The following is a 19585-nucleotide window of genomic DNA, read 5'->3' as shown; positions in this document are numbered from 1 at the left end:
AGCAATCCTGCCAAACCGGCTGGAACCTGCCTGGCTGCATGCAGGGCCCCTGAGACTTGAGTCTCCCCACTCGGGGGCAGGTGGCGTCAGACAGGCCCCCAGAGGCATTCCCAGTGCGGGGCCCCTCCCCGGACAGAGCCCACTCCAGAGCTGCCTGGGGCCACACCCTGCGAAGGTCCGGCTCTTTTATATATAAACCCAGACGGACTGCATAACTCTGGTCATCACTGAACACATCCAGTGTGCTGGACACCAGGCTGGGCAGTGCGATCTCATGGGACTTCAGCCTCCTTGGGGAACTGGGCCTGAGCGAGTGTTCTGCTCTCAAAATTCCAGTGCTGGGCAGGGAATGAGTGGGCGGCTCTGAGGGCTGAGGACAGCGGAGCAGATGTGGGGGCAGATGGAGGGTGGCTTGGCTTGCAAAGATGAGTTCAAGCAGAGCAAGCGCAAGTGCAAAGGCCCTGAGGCCAGAGACCCCAGAGGGAAGCCAGAGGGGCAGCAGGTTGGGCGAGGCTAGGATCATGGTTGCTAATCAACAGAGATTCTGGGTAGGCTGAGAGGCACCCCTGGGGGGGTGACAAGAAGACAGCCAGAACTGAATCTGTGTTTCTAATCAACTCCTGTTCAGTTAGGACTTCACCGGAAGGTGCACGGGGAGTCGGGCCATGACCGACCTCAAGACGCAGGCCCTGGGATGAGTGTGGGACCTCTGTCCACTTTACACTCCAGGTAACTGAGGCTCAGAGATGGGAGGGAATTTCCCAGGCTCCTCAGAGGCACCCTGTGGAGCCCCTGATGCCAGGCTGTTCTCCCCCCATGCCCTGATGTCCTCCTGTGGCAGGTGCATCTGTCCCCTAAGAGGGAGGAGACCAAAGAGGGAGGGGTTTCCCGCACGAGCTCTGGCCCGTGGCCCAGCCCCACCTCTTCCGTGTTCTCACAACTCGGTCTGCTCTCACTGCCCAGGAGGCAATCACACGCAAGCACAGGGGACTGAGCGGGTCATGGGGCTAACGGGTAGATGCGAAGGAGTGCACTCAGGCACCCTTCTCTGCTCATCAAGGCCTGACCCTACCCACGGAGGCCAGCCCACATGACCTTGGGTCTGAACTCACCTCCTGCTGCTGTCTCCTTTGGAGCTGCCTGACCCCTCCAGCCTCCAGGCTCCCAGCTGGAACCAGAGGATACTTAGAGATCCTTCCAGCAGGTCTGGGCAAGCAGGGCCTGAACGCGGGCCAGTGGCTGCTGGCCCCCCACCCATCAGCTCCACGGGGTACCTCCCACTGAGGCCTCTGCCAGGCTACTGGGCTACATCAGGGCTTCTGTCATGACTCCTGGGGCTGGCACGCGAGCTCAAGGCCTCTCTCAGTCCTCTCCAGCCTCAGTTTCCCCTGCAGTGAAGGGCGGGAAGGGTCTGGAGAGGCGGGAACAGATTCCCAGAGTCCCAGGACCGCCCACGCCCTTTGTCCCAGGATCCTGAGAAAGGCCAGGCTGATAAGGCTGTGGGTGGCCAGATGACAACATTCTTGGGACTCCAATGATGTGGGAGGGGCCCAGGGGGCAGCAGCCTGGGCCCCCGCTGGCCAGGGCGCCGCCTTCCTGGCATTTCAGCAATGTGGAGGCGGGGTCCACAGTGGGCGGCCTCAGTCTTAGGAAGGTTGAGGGTTCGAGGGCAGAATGCGCTTATGCGGGAGGAGGCAAGGCTCCCCCATACTCTCCGGAGCAGCACTACTGTACCTTCTCCCTGGAGGGGAGACCGCTCAGCCTGTCTGGAGGTGGGGTGCAGCACAGCACTGCCCCCCTCCCCACTACCTTCAGCCCAGCCTCACCCCTAGGCCTCCAGCTGTATTTCAGCCCATGCCTAAAATTCCACCCTCAAGGTACAGTTCTTCCCAGGTGAGGCATCACCTTGGGTGAAAAATGTAGATTTCCAGGCCATAAAATGTGAGCAGGATGGATCCAAATGGTTTCGAGGAAACTGGCTACATGCTACATGCATGCGTGCTAAGTCACTTTGGTCATGTCTGACTCTTTGCTACCCGATGGACTGTAGCCCACTAGGCTCCTCTATCCATGGGATTCTCCCAGCAAGAATAGTGGAGTGGGTTGCCATTTCCTCCTCCAGGGGATCCTCTCGACCCAGGAATCAAACCTGCATCTCTCGTAACTTCTGCATAGGCAGGTGGGTTCTTTACCACTAGCACCACCAAGATGGAATCCAAACGGTTTCGAGGAAACCAGCTACTCTGCCAATGCCCAGAGAAAGCTGCTGCAATCAGGCCCAACAGATGGAGTTGGTCCAGGCCCAAAGCTGCCTTGCCCAAGGGGGATCTTGAAGGCCTTTCCCATAGGTTAGGGGAGTAGGGACCCCAGATCAGTTAAGGGGGATCCCAAGGCACCTGCATTGGTACCTTGAGATGTGGGTGTGGGGGAAACGGGAGCCCTGAGTGCCCCTGCTTGCCATGGGACCTGTGCTGTCTTTACCCCACCGAGCACCATCTTTCAAAGGGGTGGGGTCATGTGGTCCTCCTCTTAGAGCTGCTGAGAGGAGAGGTGTGAAGGCGGAGCTAGGGCCAGGCATACCCTGGGTGCTCAGTAAACACTGGTGACCCAACAGATTGCACATGGTCCCCAAACACGTTTGACCTCCCAGCCTTTTTCCGCGGGGCATGCCCAGTGGTGCCTGGCAGTGGGAAGACCCCCCTTGTGAGAGGTGAGCTCCCTGTTGGTGCGTGAGGCAGGTCACCAGAGTCTGGTGGGAATGGGCCTCCAGTGGAGGAGGAGGAGGAGGAGGAGGAGGAGGAAGCTGCAATGGCTGGGGACCCAGGCGGGAGGCCCTGGGAGCCTGGCAGGCCCCTTCCCACAGGACCAGGCTCAGGAAACATCCATACTTCCTGTGAGCATGGCCCCAGGCTGGCCTGCTGGGAAGGCTGCTGAGGACTTGGCGGACAGGGCTCCTGGCGGGGCAGTTAAGTAGCATCCCTGAGGCTGACTTCCGGTCTGGAGGGAAGCAGGAAGCCGAGGTTCAGGAATCCTTTTTCTTTTCCTTTAATGTTAGACCATCCTTTCTTTAGTACATTAGCAACCATCATCTCTCATCAATGCTCAGCGACTCATTCTCTGCCTCTTCTGATATATATATATATATTATATATATTTATATAATATATATATATATTTAAGCATATCGGTTGTTGTTTAGTTGTTATGTCTCTCTGTGACCCCGTGGACTATAGCACACCAGGCTTCCCTGTCCACCACCATTTCCTGGAGCTTGCTCAAACTCATGTCCATTGAGTCAGTGATGCCATCCGACCATCTCATCTTCTGTTGCCCCCTTCTCCTCCTGTCCTTTCTCAGAATCAGGGTCTTTTCCAATGAGTCGACTCTTTGTATCCGTATATTGGTTAACACTAAAAATTATGATATCTTTCAGACATCCAGAAAAATGTAAAGAACATAACAAATATCCGCATTTTCACCTCTTGAACTTAACAAATGCGAGCATTTTCCCATGTTTCAGGTCTTCTTTCAAAACAAAATTGGACTATGCATCAGAGATGTGTAGGTAAGTAAAACGTGGTCCATCCATAGAAGGGAAAATTGTTCAGCCTTGAAAAGAAGCACTGACGCACACTGCAATGTGGATGAATCCTGATCTAACTCTCACACTAACTTAGAGAAGCTGGCAAATCCGTAGAGACAGAAAGGAGAGCAGTAGTTTCCAGGGATGAGAAGTAGAGAGAATGAGGGTCCAGGGTTTCTGTTTGGGGTGAAGAAAAATGCTGTAAATTTCTATCAGAGTGAATAGAATAGAATGAAGAGCCCCATGAATAGAATGAAGAGCCCCAAACTGCACATTTAAAAAAATAACTCTATTTATTTATTTAGTTTTGGCTGCACTGGGTTTTTGTTGCTGCTCGGGCTGTCTATAGTTGTGGCGAGCTAGGGCTACTCTTCACTGCGGTGCTCAGGCTTACAGTTGGGGTGGCTTCTCTTGTTGTGGAGCGTGGGTGCACAGCTTCAGTAGTTACGGCTCCCAGATTCTCAGTAGTTGTGACACACAGGCTTAGTTGCCCCGAGGCAAGTGGAATCTTCCTGGATCAAGGATTGAACCTGTGTCTCCTGCATTGGCAGGCGATTTCTTTATCACTGAGCCACGAGGGAAGCCTGGATTGTACGTTAAAAAAAATTCTTCATTTATTTATTTAACTGGGTCTTAGTTGGAGCACATTATCTAGTTTTCTGATCAAGGATGGAACCCAGGCCCCCTGCACTGGGAGTGCAGTCTTAGCCACTGGACCACCAGGGAAGTCCCTAAAGTATGTTTTAAATGAGTGAATTCTGTGATGTGTGAGTTACACCTCTGTAAAGACATGCATTAGTTTGCCAGGGCTCTGGACAAAGCCCCACAGGCTGGGCAGCTTCAATACTGGGACCTCCTGCCTCCCAGAGCCCACACAGGGCTGGTCCTGCTGCAGCTGCAATGGGAGGAGCCGCCCTGTGCTGCAGACGATCGTCTTCATCCCTCGATGCCTGCCTCTGTGTCCAAATATCATCCTTTTAAGGAGACCTGTAATACTGGGTCATGGCCCTGCCCTCATGACCTCATTGTAACCCCGAGCCCCTGTGAAGACCCCATCTCCAGGGAAGGAGACAGTATCATTCTTTCAGGCATGTGGTCACTGATGCAGAGACCCTGAGGGCTCCAGCCAGAAAAACGCACTCCACACACCCAGGGTCACTGGAGTCCAGAGCTGCAGCGTCTCCCTGTCCCCTGCCTCCACCCCCAGGGGCTCTGCCTCATGCCCTGAGTTCCCAGCACTAAGCTCGAGAAGAGCCCGAGGACCCTCGACGGCCACAAAGCCTCAGACACAGGAGCAGAGCACAGGTCAGAAGTCTGAGGACAGAGAAGAAAGACCAAAACCCAGCCTCAGAGACCATCAGGGAAGGCCGCTCGGCCTCAGCCTCATTCGCTGGTGGGGAGCAAGATCCCGAGCCCTGTGGGGCCAGAGCTGGGTGTTGGGGGTGCCCAGGGCGGGCGGGGTCAGCAGCAGTGCCTGGGGCTTCTCTTCTCCAAGGGTGTTCTAGAAGCGCCCTGCCCTGGTGGCGGTGCTCAGTTGTATCTGACTCTTTATGACCCCATGGATTGTAGCCTGCCAGGTTCCTCTGTCCATGAAATTTTCCAGGCAAGATACTAGAGCGGGTTTCCATTCTCTTTTCCAGGAGATCTTCCCAACCCAGGGATCAACTCCCCCTCTTTTGCGTCTCTTGCATGGGCAGGTGGATTCTTTATCACTGAACCACCTGGGAAACCCTGGGAGATACCCAACTCCATCCCCTGGGTGGGTGCATTCCATCTCCCCGAGGCCAGGACCAACCACTCATCCTGCTGAGAGCTAGTCACCGTGGCCACCAGTGAACCTGGGGCCAGGAGGGCAGCCGGGTCCTGGCTGAGGCCACAGCAAGGCTCCCTATGCCCTGCAGGACCTTCCTGAAAGTCTGCGTGCGTGTCCGGCTGTCCTGGAGGCCAGTGCCATCCTCGCCCCTCTGGTGCCCGCCCCCCTGGCCAGTGGTGGCTCTTTTCAGTGGGTTAAAAGCAGACTCTGAGAAGAGCATCTGGGGGCAAGATTGGAACGGGGTCGCTGGAGATCCGTCCACGGACTCACGCCCTCAGTGGCACCAACTGCCAGCCCTTCTGTCTGCTCCTCTAGTGGTGACAGGCACAGAGGGACATCAGCTGGCACAGCTGGAGGAGCCGGCCCAGGGTCCCGGCCGAGGCCGTCACGAGCTATGCAACTTCGGGAAGTCACGTCCTGGTGGAGGAAGGAGCCAGCCTGTCAGCCCCCAGGGAGAGGCTGAGTCGGCCCCAGCACGTCCGCTCCGCCTGCCTGGCCCAGCCCAGCCCAGCCCCACGTCCACACGCAGAGCGCTGAGGGAGCGCGTGTGAAATAAATGTCTCACAGTCCCTGGTGTCAGTCTTCCCTTGATGATGACAACCAGCCACTGGACCTTCCTCCAGACCAGGCCTCCCTGTTCAAGCTTTATGCCTGGCCCACCCTGCAGAGGGCTTCCCAGATGGTAAAAGAATGCCTGCCAAGGATGGGGAAGATCCCCTGGAGGAGGGCATGGCAACCCACTCCAGTATTCTTGCCTGGGAAATTCCATGGACAGAGGAGCCTGGTGGGCTACAGACCATGGGGTCGCAAAGAGCCGGACACGACTGAACGCTATAAACAGCAAACAGCAGCAGCCGCCCTGTGAGACCCCACCCCTCAGAGGTGGTGGCTCAGCCGGGCAGGGGCAGTGTGTCCCCCAGGCCACCCACTCGAAGGAGTAGCAGGATTTACACCAGACTGCAGAGCTTGTGTTTCTTTTTTCAGGGTTACCCATTTAAAAAAATTGTGTAGATCTGGCATGTAGTTCAGTGAGCATGTGGGCACACCCGTGTGGCTCCAGATAGGGACCTGGCTTCGTCTCTGCGGTCCTTCCTTGCTGTTCATTCCTCAGGTTTTGTCATGATCCCTCTCTTTGCAGGGGAGGAGAAGAGACCTCTCCGGGAGGGAGAAGGGAGGTCACACCCAGAGTCGGAGAGACCTAGAACCACACACCACCCCTGCCCCGACACCCGTGTGTTCCAGGCAGGATCTAGGGACCCTGGTAGTGCTGAGAGATATCTGGTGGGGGCTGTGTAGGCTGAGTCCTGACTCCCTGCCCACTAGCTCTGCAAATGGGGTGAGTGCTCCCAGCCTCTGCTTCACCGTCTGCAGAATGGGCGTGATGGGGTCAGGAGGGTTAGACAAGTCAGGGCAGATGTAACACAGGCCTGCACCAGGATAGAACACATACTGTGTTTTACTCCTGTTATAAAGTCTCGGCGTGTGGTCGAAAGGTCAGATAGTGCCGGTCCTCATTCCTGGAGCTGCTCGGGCTATCATGGGTGGGGGTAGGGAAGCCCTCCGCCAGTGCCTCCCCGGCCCCTGGACAGATGGACAGCCTCCGCCTCCGGGTGGGGCCGGGAAGGAATCCTGGCTGATCGCTGACAATGAGCTGCATTCTTCCGAGAGGCTGCCCAGTTCATGGTCCACCCCAATGACTGACGTAAGCCCAGGGCGTGGCCGAGCGCACCCAGGGGCAAGTCTGCAGCCTGGTGCCCTGACCGTGACCCAGGGATCCGCACACGCACCCAGGCCTCAGGCTGCCAGGCAGCCCAGCGACAGCCACCACAGGCAGGACTTCCAGTTGCACCTCCTTCATGAGCTGCAGAGTTCCCACGCTGAACCACAGGCCAGCGGCCTGGAGAGGTCACACCTGAGTCTGACCCATCGTTGGGCAGGGCAAGAGTAGATGCCTGAGGCTGAGCTGTCACCTGGGAAGTGTGCCCACAGCCGCACCAGCCTCTGGCCTGTGACCCACCAGGCCTCTCCAGTTCGGGCCAGACTGAACACTCCACTCCTCTATTGGATCCAGGACCACAGTGGGACGGCCGGCGGTGGTGGGCGCTGCTCTCCTGAGCTGTCTATTCATTCCAGGAGCCTCAGAAGCCTCCCACGGCCAGGCAGTTTCAGAAGGAAACTCGGTGGGGGCGGGATTTGTGCAGAAGGAAACAGGACACACAGCTCTGTTCTTGGCACTGGCCGGCCAGTGCAGGGGACATGGGGTTTCAGAGTGAGGGTGGCCACAGGGAGCACAATCCCAGCTCTGCCCACTGCTCAGCATGCGGTTTCCCATCCCATTCTTAGGGCCTTGGGGGCTCGCTCCTCTGTTAGTGAAGCGTGGCTATGCCATTGCTGTGTTTAAAGAGGACGTTCTTTCTACAGTGGCACCAAAAGCCCCTTCTCTCAACATGAAGCCCCAGATTCTTCTCTAGGCCTCCTGGCCCCAAAGCAAGCTGGCTCCTCTGGCCGCCTCTGCACCAGCTCCAAGATTCCCATCGTGGTGGGGAAGTTAATGAAATGCCAGGTGACCTAGAGCATCTTCCTGTGCACCCAGGGCAACCAGATGGGCCTGTTTTATCAGCCCGGGGATGCAGGGAGAGGAGCCAGACCCTGGAAGAGCAGCCGGACCCCGGGCACTGAGGGAGGCTGGGGAACTGGTCTGAGCACTCCATATAGTAGGGACTGGGGGAGGACTTTCAGGCAGCCTGTGGGGGAGGGGGAGCCAGGTGGACAGTACTAGTGAGGCTGTTCAAGTCAGTGCCCAGTAGCCAAGAGGAGAGAAGGGAGCCTGAGTATCAAGTGAAGCTTAGCTTCAGGTACGGTTTGCTGCAGGACCCTGAGGTTCAGGGTGCAACTAGTGACTCCCCTCCCCCATTGTCCCCCAAAGCATAGTTACCTTCCTCCCTGAGACACAATGGTGTTCTTAATAGTCTCCCTCCTTCCACTCTCCCCTCATCCCTTACCATGTATCCATTCTCCATGCATTTTAAAAACCATACCCCTCCCCTGCTTTAACTCACGGCCTGTGCCTTCCTGATGCCCTTACAATAAAGCAGAAACTCCTGGCCAAGGCCAGTGGCCCCCAGCGACCTCCCCAGCCCCATCTGGGTGTTCCCTCTGTCCCCACCCCACTCCTTCCACCCTCACGGGCTTTGTCCCTGCTGTGCCTTGCTGGCACATGACATGTGGCGGCTCCTTCTCTTAGGTGCAGCTCAGGTGTCCCCAGTCCTGGGCCACCAACATTGCGGCCCCTCTAGTCACTGTCCAGACTGTGCCGTCCAGCAGGAACTTCTGTGATGATGGAAAAGCCCTCTCTCTCTGTGCCGCCCAGCTTGGCGTCCACCAGCCACACGTGGCTAAGGCTCAGCTAAGCAGCGGCTGCTGCAGCCAAGGCACCTTTCATTTTACTGCGGGGAGCTGTGGCCGGTGGGTACCCTGGGTGGAGCTGCCTGGTGTCACATGGGTGCGCTTGGCATGAGTCGACATGGTCTTATTTCTGTGTTTCTTGTCTGTCTCTCTGACCGGAGGGTAGGCTCCATGAGGGTAAGGGTTGTGTCTGTCTTGTCCGTGCCTGTATCCCCAGGGCTCAGAACTGAGCCTGGCTTCAGTAGGTGCTCAATACTTGTTTTTAATATATTTATATTTATTTGGCTGTGCTGGGTCTTAGTGAACTCTTAGTTGTAGCAAGTGAGATCTAGTCCCCTGACCAGGAATTGAACATGGGCCCCCTGCATTGGGAGCACAGTGTCTTAGCCACTGGGCCATCAGGAAAGTCTCCATCAATACATGTGTGTTGAATGAATGAATCACTCCTATGGGCTGTGAACCCTGGGATACCGGGCTCTATGAAGGGAATGCTAGTTCTGCTGGGGACTTGCTGTGTGTCCTCAGGTCAGGATCTTGCCCTCTCTGGGCTCAGTGTCCTCATCTGTAAAACTCTGGGGCTCTGAAGATTCCTGCACCTGTTACTCAGTCCAGCTGCTCCCATTCACCCATCACCTCAATCTCCCACCCCTCCCCCAGCCCACGACCCTGCTCACCTGTAAACAAATTACCTTCAGGTAGTACTTTTGGGTGTGATGAAGCTGTGGGGGATGTGTCTTAGGTAAAATACTCTCTGAAGGGCAAAGTCAAGGGGCCCCCAGGAGCCACGCTGAGCCAGGCTGGTGGCTGCATCGTGTGTACACAAAGGAGTGGACTCCTGAAGCTCCGAGCCTGGACTCTGCAGCTGGCCTGCCCTTGACCTTCTCACCCTGTGGCTGGGACTTGGGTGCTCATGGGGCTGTTAGACCCTACGTAGGGACTTGCAGGAACCAGGGAATTGAGAAGCTGGTACTGACTGAATGACCCAAACTCTGAGCCTGGATCCCAACACTCCCACATACATGCACACATATGTACACTCAGTGGACACAACACACAACTACATACAGTAACATACACAGAGGCATGGACATGCCTGAGATGCCCAGACATACAAGAGACATGCAAGCAAACACAACCCAACCAAACAGAGCAGACACACAAACACAAACACACACAGGCACACTTGTATGCATACACAGTGCAGACACACAGGCAGTCCCATGGAAGCACAGATATGTAAGCATCAGGGCCAGCCAGACAGGGCAGCTGCCCACAGACACACATAAGCATAGAGCCTTGTCTCACATGTGTACAACAGAGACACAGATGTGCGCATCTGTGCAACACACACACACAGAGTTGTGGAGCTGTGGGTGACATGCCAATACTTGTGTAGCATACACGAGTAGTGTATACTTGTGGTAACACATCAATACATAACATGGCCATGCCCATGTACACCCTCAAAGATGGCCAGACCCCCCCAGATACACACAGACATGGACGCCCAAGGGGATGCTGAATCCATCACTCATACGCACACACATAGGGTGACCTGCCCAACCAGAGGGTCAGAACCTGGGCATGTGGGCCCTGAGCAAACCTCTGCCCCATCCTGGCTGTGTACGTGGCCGAGGCTGGGATAGTGGCATGCCCTCCCTATAACCCCCCTCGACAGCTGGCTGTCCTCCAGGCCCAGGTGCAGAGAGGGGTGAGGTGGGATGGTGCTGCTTGAACACGGCTTGCAGGCCTTTTGGCTCCTCAGCCCTCTTCTCCTTGGCCATGTGTCCCTGGGGGGGCCTCTCCCCACATCTGAGTGAGCCCTAGAAACTTTGGTAACAGCCTGGATTTTGATTTCTTCTGAAAAATGAAAAGATCCATCAGGACTGGTTCCACGTCCTCCAGGACGACTGGTTGGAACCAAGAGGCTGCTGTCCATTTCAGAAGGACATTGGCACCTCTCCCCAGCCCCGGGCCTGCAGCCATGGGAGTCTGTGCACTCAGACATAGTCTTCCCGCGTGTTTGTGCATGTATTTTGCATATACCTCCATTTATTTATATACACACACTTAGTTGGTGACTAATTACAAAACTGGGATCATTCAACAAAACTATATGAGCCTAGACACAGATTCCCCCTTTAATGTATCATGTACCCGTCCCTATGCTAAGAAATACCTATCTTCCGTTGCCTTAAAATACTCTACTTTTTGGAATGACTGAGCTTTGTCGCCAGGAGAGCACACTCTGTTCCTGTCCACGCTTCACCCAGCCTCCCTGAATGCGAGCCTCCCCTACTAAACCATGGCACGTTTGCCAAAACTAAGACATTAACATTAGTAAATTATCATTCCCTAAACTAGGAGCTTCATCAGGATTTTGCCGGTTCTTCCGCAGCTGTCCTTTTGCTATTTCCAGACCCCGTCTGGGATCCCACTTGGGGTTCAGGCCAAGCTGCTTCCTCTCCTCCTGTTCCGCAACCTTGACAGTTTTGAAGGGTGTTCTCAGGCATCTTGTAGAATGCGGGTTCATTTGGGTTTGTCTGATGTTTTTCTCGTGATGTGACTAGGGTGGCGGTTTGGGGGGAGATCGGTCTCACTGCATCGAATCTGGGCACCTGAGGTCTGTGTGATTCATCACAGCTGATGTCCGGGGGGAGTGCCTGCTGGGCTTCTCCACCGTGACATATGACGGTCCCCTTTCCCTACCCCGAGCCTTGCATGCCCGCTGGGACGTTGGGCCACACTCGAGGAAATAGGAGCATCTCTGTGTATTATCACAACCAGCTCACTGACAGGGCCACATTTCATTACGGACCCGCCCTTGTATATTGCGCTGGGACCCCAGCATCTGTCAGTTCTGTTGCTTTCGGTGTTTCCTTTTACAAACAAAGCAGCAGAGAACGACACTGAAGCTCAACCTCACATTCAACAAATATTTTCCAAGCAGCCTCTCTGTGACAGGCGCGGCACACCCGGCAAAACAGCGTCTGCCTCCCTCTTTCATCTTGTTTTCCTGGAATAAATTCGTGGGTCGGGATTGCTGGGTCAAAGATAAGCACATTTTTAAGGCTTTGATAAGTGTCACTAAACAAACCTCCAGAAGGATTGTACCAGCCTGCCCTCTGGACTGGCTTTCTTTTCTGTTTCAACCTTTATTATTATTGTTAGGAAAATAATTCATGTTTCTATGAGATAACTAGAAATGACTTACTGGACATTAGATGATGTTAAAGAATTATTATGTTTTTAGGTGCGATCATGGTGCTGTGGCTGCTTTAAAAAAAATAGTCCTTATCTTTTAGAGACACATGTTGAAATTTGTGTGTGTGTGTGCACCTTGCTTTATTGCAATATTCATTTTATTGTAATGGTCTGGAACCAAACCTACAATGCCTCCAAGGTGTGCTTGTGTGTGATCTTTGCACACAGTGAAGTGTTTATGGAAGAAATGGTATGAGTTGGGCGTCTGCTCTAATATAATATGGGAGGGGAGGAGGGTGCCTAAAAGGAGACTCATCCTGAGCTGGTGACTGTGGAGCTGGGGGTGGGAATACCAACCTTCATCACAGGATTCTCTATATTAATAAAAACCAAATGTTTGTATACTATAAATCTGTAGCTTATCTGAGAGTTTCCATTCTTGTACCTCCCAAGGTTAATTTCAACAGTCTGGTGTCTGTGCCTTTAGACTTTCTCTGTGCAAATGCTGTGTGTGGATATATTATCTCTCTCTCTCTCTCTCTCTATCTATGTATATATATATATATACACTTAAGGCAGGAATCAGCACAATACACACCATTTTCCCATCAGCTTTTTTTAAAAAGGTTTATTTGAGATGACATTGACTCCTTTATTAAATTTTTCTTTTCTTTTTAAATAATGATTTTATTTTTGGCTGCATTGGGTCTTCGTTGCTATACGATGGCTTTCTCTAGTTGTGATGCGTGGGTTTCTCATAGCGGTGGCTTCTCTTGTTGTGCAGTATGGGCTCTATAGAGTCTGGGCTCAGCAGTTGTGGCCCACATGCTTAGTTACTCCATGGAACGTGGGATCTTCCCAAACCAGGGATGGAACCTGCGTCTCCTGCGCTGGGAATGGGGCATCTGGGCCACCAGGGAAGTCCCTCCCACCAGCTCTTTTATTTTCAAGTAAAAACATAATATTTTTAAATAATTGACTTCATGACATACCTCTATGCTTTCTTCCTACATTTACTTTTTTTTTTTAATTGGAGGATAATTGCTTTACAATGCTATGTTGGTTTCTGCTGTACAACAATGGGAATCAGTCATAACTATATATATCCTCTCCCTCTTGAGCCTCCCTCCCACCTCATCCCCAACCAGTTTTTAAACTTCACCTTACATTGCAGAAGGCTGAACACTTTGACCCTCTCACTCCTTATTGGCTTCATGGCACTCCCCTATATCAAAGAACTATCATTTATTTATCAGATCTCCCAGAGGTGGCCAGCTGGAGCGTCTCCATGTTTCTGTCCTCGAGAACAATGATGCCTTGAGCATCCTTGTCCGTGACATACCTTTGTGCACCCACGTGAGAAGTTCCACACCTCTCTTCCCAGAGGACTCACTAGGTCAGAGGGTGTGCATGCTGAAAATTTTAATAGGACAGCTAAATTTCCCTCCTGCTGGACTTTATCTGCCCAGGGCCTGTCGTATCTGAGGACTGTGGTCATTTGGTGCCTGTGGGAATCAGGTTGGAAGGCGCCTACGTGCTCCTCTGCCCTCCTCCGAGGGCAGCGCACCTGAGCCCCAGGGAAGGTCAGGGCCCACCTGCCCACAGCACCCTTGGCTGCGTAGTGTAGAGCACTGGCTATAAATGGACTGCACACGTCTGAGTTCAGCCTCACTATTTACTGGTTCTATCACCTTGAATGAGGTCCTTGACCTCCCTGTGCCTCAGTTTCCTCATCTGTAAACTGGGAGTAATACTAACCCCAAGCAGCAGGCAGGGAGGGGCCGACAAGCTGAGCTTGCAACATTTGAAGTATAGGTCATTTGGGGTGGCTTTGGGGGGGACTACCGAAGATGGAGGGCACCAAGAAGTCCCACTAGGCACAACTTGGTGCTGCAGGAACTGATTTGCATTTAGTGAGATTATATGTGAGGGAACACAGAACCCAGCATGGAGCACACTGAGAGCGCTCCATGGCCACAGAAGCCTATGATTCGACATGATGGCTGACAGGGGCTAGACCAGGACCGGGGAGATCCACCTTTCTGAGGGACTGGTCAGGACAGGGAGGCCTGACCGACAGGAAAAGAGGGGACTCAAGGGAGAGGGCCAACCTGGCCCTCTACTTGTTAGTGTAAATAAAGTTTTATTGGAACCGCATCTCACTCATGCACTTATGTATTGCCTATGAAGCCTCCCTGGAACAACAGTTGAGTGGGTGCTTGTGTCAGAGACCAGGTGGTCTGCAAAACCTAAAACATTTACTAGCTGGCTCTCTACAGAAAAAGCTTGCCAACCCCAGCACAGGGGTTCTAGGCACAACAGTAAAAGCAGAAAGCTTCTGAGCAACTACTGTCACAAGTATCAAACTAGACACGTCCTGTGTATTAATATATTTCATCCTCACAGTAACCTATGAAACAGACAGTGTTTGTGGCAGCCACTCTCAGGGGCCCAGGGAAGCACTCCCAGGGATGCAGGCCCTGGGGCGGTGCTGGGGCTGGGCAGTGACACTGACTCGGAAGATGGAGGGATGGTGGACCTGGTGCCAGGCTGGGAGATGCCTGCTGGTTCTGCCTCCTCCCTCCTGGACTTTGGGGATCCCTGAGCTGTGGGGAGAGGCCACGGGACAGAGGCAGAAAGGAAAGACCTCAGCCTGGACACTGTCTCACTGTGCTCTTGTGAGACCTAGCAAAGCCACCTGTTGGGCCCAGTCAGCTCACAGAACTGCAAGAGGCAGTAAAGCAGTTGGTCATGAGCTGGGTCGGATGGGTGTTTTCATGCAGCCACATGACCTCCTGGGCCCTCCCAGGCCGGTGGCCTCTCGGCTTGTTACTTCCACTCTGCCTGAACCAGTGGGCCACACCCCCCTGCCCCGACAGCAACCCCTCAAGGAGTTTTTCCAGAGGCTGATTAAATCAGAATACGTGGGTGTAGGGGCCAGAGTAGGTGTTTTTTAAATCCCTTAAGACTGAAGAACCTCAGCTCCACCACTGTTTCCAAAACTTGCCCAAAGATCAGGCAGGCATGGCACAGCATCTACAGCATAGCTTCCTGAGTGCTGCTGGGCCCAGGTCCAGCATCTCCGAGGGGGGCCATGAGCTGGAGGGGCAGTGTGGCCCTTGGTGAATCTCATTGCCAAGTTTAAAGCAAAGGGGAGAGGACAGCCAGCACCCAGGTTGGAGAACTGTTTGGCAGTTTCCTGTTACGTGAGACACACTCTCACCAAATACCCAGCTAACACTTCTTGGGTGTATCCTACAAAGCAAGTGCTTTCCTCAGCCAGAGTCAGGCCAAGGATGTTCCTATGAGAGTTACTCATCATGGACCAGACGGAGAGCATTTGCAGGGCAATCCAATCAGTGGACTCTGAGGCAGTGTTGAGAATGCACAAGGCACTGACACGCATGACAACGCGGGATCCGCAGACCCACAGCTGCGCGAGGAAAGCCAGACACAGTGCAGATTCCATTCACATGTGGTTCAGGGCAGAGGAGACTCATCCACGGTGACCGAGATCAAAGGGTGGTTTCCCTCTAGGTGTGTCTCTACCCTGAGGTTCTGTCACTGAATCTGAGAGTGGGTACACGCACGTGTGTGTGTATATGTGTATGTGTGCATCTGCGTGTGTGCACGTGTGTGCACGTGTGTGCATATGTGTATATGTATTCGTGTGTGCACATGTATGTGTAGTACTTGTGTATGTATGTGTGTACGTGTGTTTGTGTGTATGTGTGTACACGTATATGCATGTGTGTGTATAGTGTGTATGTATGTGTGTTTGTGCATGTCCATGAGTCCTGCTCCCTTATAGGATGGTGTTGGGGCACAGAGCAGTGAGATGCCCCTGTCTGCATTTGGAGCCCACGTGAAGAGCACTGCTTGCCTCGTCATTGCCAGCTTGAGCTTTACATCATCCATAGAGATGTCTGCAGTGGACAGATTGTGAGTGGACAGCCCAAAGAGCATTCACGTGCAGTATTTGATGTGGTCCCAGGTGCTGTTCTAAGATCCCCGAAACAAGCCAAGGTGATAAGTTGCCCCGTGTGCATGGGTATTATACTCTGGTGTGGGAGACACAACAGTGAGATGGGACAGACAGTTTTTGTCCATTCATTTTGTAAGTGCCTACTCTGTGCCAGGCAGGGAAGCTCCGGGGAAATGGAGCAGGACTCCTGACCCAGTCCTGCTCGCATGGTGCCGTGGTCTGGTCCTGTCTGGAGGACAGCACTTAGAAGGTTAAGTATACCTGATTCCCTCTTGGATATTCCCAAATTCATTCTGATCGTCTCCTTCTGACTCCGTCCTAGTTCAGGCCACTACCTGGGCTGTGGCAGTAGTTTCTGATCAGTTGTGTTTGCAATCTCCTCCTCTACTTCATTCTCAGGCCAGCAGCCCTTCTTAAGTGTTCAGTCTAACAACATCACTTACTAGTTTCCAGCTGCCCGGGAAGCTTTGGGGTCGTTTGAAGCCTGTGTGCATTTGAATCCTCTCTTAGAGGGTATGTGTTGTGACCACAGGCAAGTTCTTTAAACGCCCCGAGTCTCATGTGTGTTTTCTGTAAAATGGAGATAAAATGATGATAATAAACACCAACAACCCATCTCCGTAAAGAGGCCAGGCTGTAACCCATGGTAACAGGTGTCCGTTCTGCAAGGGCTGAAGCTCTGTGAGCACGGTCTGCTCACTCTTTCTGGATCACTCTTGACTCTGTCCTACTTCTGTCTGGAAATGCTCGCCCTCTGCCTCATCCTGGCTGGTTCCTACTCAGCTCAGGTCTCAGCCCTAGCACTGCCTCCTCCAAGCACCCCTCCCAGAAGCTGCACGCACACAGCTGGGTCCCCTTGTCTGGACCCTCACAACAGCCCGGGTTGACTGTCTCTGCCCTCTGCTCTTATCTGTCTCTGCTTGCTCAGTGTGAGCTCCTCTCAGGTGGCTTGAATCACACGTCATCTTCTGCCCAGCTGCAGACCCTTTCCATTCAAGGCAGGTGCCACCTGTGTGTGCCAACTAGAGCTGAACATGCCAGGCATTTTCTTTTTCACTTTTATTTTTTGGTCACCCCACGCAGCATGCGGGATCTTAGTTCCCAGTCCAGAGATGGAACCTGTGCCTACTGAAGTGGAAGTGTGGAGTCTTAACCCCTGGACCATCAGCGAAGTCCCCCAAGCATTTTCTTAAGGGCAGGAGCCTATGAGTTGGCCTTCAGGCATGGGTAAGACTTTAAAAATTATTTTAAAACAAGTTGTGAAGCAAAAGTTAGTTGCTCAGTCGTGTTCCACTTTGTGACCCCACGGACTATAACCCGCCAGGCTCCTCTGTCCATGGAATTCTCCAGGCAAGAATACTGGGGTGGGTAGCCATTCCCTTCTCCAGGGGATCTTCCCAACCCAGGGATACCACATAATACCAAGTCCAAAGAAACAAAAGGGCTCACAGTGAAAATTAAAAGTAGGTTACCTCTCACCACCCAGCTCTCTCCCCAGAGGCCAGCATTGGTGTCAGTTTCTGAGGATTCTGTGCAACTCTCTCTGTCCCCTGACACACACACATTTTTTTACTCTGCAAAAATGTAAACCAACAGAAACATTACAAGGATAGGACAATAAACACCCTTTGCCTAGATTCACCAATTAACATTTTGACACATTATGCTAAATATTTTATAAGGATTGTGTCATGTAATGCTCACAACAAGAACACAATCATGCAAGTTTTGTAGATGAGGTAACTGAGGCAGCCGGCAGGTGACGGCACTTGCCCAAGGTCAAGAGCTGGCCTTTCGCCTCAGGTGGCCACAGGACGTGGATCCACCTTTCTTCAGCTCCCTTTGGAGGGAAGTATTGTCTTACACTGACTTGAAATCCACCTCCCTGCGATGTTCATCGGATGCTCAGTGGAAAAGTACACAGCCCTGGAAGCATCTGCTGCTTCTAAAACCTTCCATTCCTTAAGCAACAGCTGCTGTCCCTGCCACTAACACATGCTTCGGTGTCACCTCCTCTGTGAGGCGAGTTGGCTCACCCCCCTTGTTTGAAAACTCCGGTGGTGGACTCCTGACTGCCAGCAGAATGACCTTTACCCGTCAGAGCTTGAAACCCGAGGTCCAGGCTGCCAGCCCCATCCCGTCCGGCTCCTTCCTCCCTTACCCCAGCCCCTCCCAACCTCTCGCCTTCTGCTTGGATTCTCCCTCTTCCCTGAAGCCACCCCCGATCTCCCCGAGGAGAGCCCTCTCTGGGCTGCTGAGCCTTCTGCCTGCGCCTCCTTTACGGTCTTCGCCAAGCGGTCTTTTGGTTAGGAGGCTGGCGAGTGGACGACTGGAGTGAGAGTCGGCCCGCCTAGCACAGCGACCCCTCCCTCCCCCAGTGACTTCGGGCGTCGGAGCCTTAATTTCCTCCAGCACGTCATGGGGGCAGGAATGCCTGGCTTAGTAGCTGGCATCGCGTCAGCCCTCACTAATCTCCCGCAATAGAACTGACAGCTCTTCCAGGCTGACGCCTCTTAGTCACCCCTCGAAACCCTACCTCCCTCTCCTTAACTTCTCCGCTTAGTGTCCGCCCACGTAAAATGTGGATGGGGAGGCTGTGAGTCTCGCGCATATCAAGTACTCGGAACTGTATGGAGCCTTACTGACCGCCACGCGGGGCCCGCGCCCAGTGGGTGTCAAACTAATCCTCTCCGCGTGGGCGCGACCGCGAGGTTGCAGGAGCTGTTTGCGGAGCCGGCCGGTAGGCCCCTCTCCTTCCCGCCCCTCCCACAGGCCCCGCCCCGCCTTCAGGCTCCGCCTCCGCAGCTGTCAGGCCCGGCGGCCGCGCGCCCGTCCACCAAGCCTGAACGCCCCACCACTCCCCTCCTTCCTCCGCCTACACAAGTTACCTTGCGCCAGGCCGCCTTCTGTCCCTCCCCCGACTCCCATTGGCTAGAAGGTTTCTTTGTTAGCCGGGAGGTGGAGCTGCCATTGGTCTGACGAGGCGCCGATCGCGCCGGGACGCGGGCCCACCCCGCGCGCTGCCCCGCCCCGCGCGCTGGCCCGTCGCCTCCTCGCGCGCGCCCGCCGCCCTGGAGTGCGCCCGGCGCTCCGCTCCCCTTCGCTACGGCCGCGGGCGCCGAGGGCTGCGCGGGCACCGAGCGCGGGGACCGGCGGGGCGGTGGGAGCGGGAGCGGGCGCGCGAGGCCGCGTCCATGGGCCCGGGGCCGGCGGGTGGCGGCGGCGCGGGCGGGCGGCGAGGGCCGCGCGCTCTCTGAGGCTCTGGCCTGCGTGCGCGGCTGGAGGCGGCGGCCGGGGATGCGGCGGCGCCCGGCCTGAGCCCGCGCCCGGCCATGTCGGCGGCCAAGGAGAACCCGTGCAGGAAATTCCAGGCCAACATCTTCAACAAGAGCAAGTGTCAGAACTGCTTCAAGCCCCGCGAGTCGCATCTGCTCAACGACGAAGACCTGACGCAGGTGAGCGGCCGGCGCGGGCGGGGCGGACAAAGCGGCGCCCGCGGGACGAGCGGCGCCCTCCGCTCGCCGCCCGGTGACTCATGCGTTTCGGCGGCTCGGGGCGCCCGGCCGAGCGCGGGAACAAAGCGCGGGGCCGCTTG

At 54.5% G+C, this 19585-nt stretch overlaps 1 protein-coding gene and 1 long non-coding RNA gene across 14 annotated transcripts in view; both read left to right on the top strand.

The window, feature by feature from the left end:
- The first annotated feature begins 219 nt into the window (after nucleotides 1-219).
- On the top strand, nucleotides 220-5965 carry LOC132657343 (uncharacterized). 2 transcript variants are annotated; one of them, XR_009595340.1, is made up of 3 exons: nucleotides 234-729; nucleotides 3521-3565; nucleotides 4791-5965. It is a non-coding gene; the product is annotated as an uncharacterized LOC132657343 (long non-coding RNA). The 2 variants fall into 2 exon arrangements; XR_009595341.1 differs by having other exon boundaries at nucleotides 220-729; nucleotides 3521-5965.
- A 13069-nt stretch (nucleotides 5966-19034) lies between these two features.
- Nucleotides 19035-19585, top strand: part of MPRIP (myosin phosphatase Rho interacting protein) — a 94619-nt gene continuing 94068 nt past the window's right edge. For 10 of the 12 annotated variants that reach the window (XM_060395500.1, XM_027974752.2, XM_027974756.2 and 7 more), the window contains exon 1: nucleotides 19035-19445. In XM_060395500.1, the coding sequence (XP_060251483.1) occupies nucleotides 19323-19445 (123 nt within the window). In that variant the 5' untranslated portion in view covers nucleotides 19035-19322. The remainder of the gene's footprint in view (nucleotides 19446-19585) is intronic. The other 2 variants (XM_042255766.2, XM_042255760.2) reach the window with 1 other exon arrangement.

This window comes from Ovis aries, chromosome 11, assembly GCF_016772045.2.
Source record: "Ovis aries strain OAR_USU_Benz2616 breed Rambouillet chromosome 11, ARS-UI_Ramb_v3.0, whole genome shotgun sequence".
Classification (NCBI taxonomy): Eukaryota; Metazoa; Chordata; class Mammalia; order Artiodactyla; family Bovidae; genus Ovis; species Ovis aries.
This window is presented reverse-complemented; position numbering and strand designations above follow the sequence as displayed.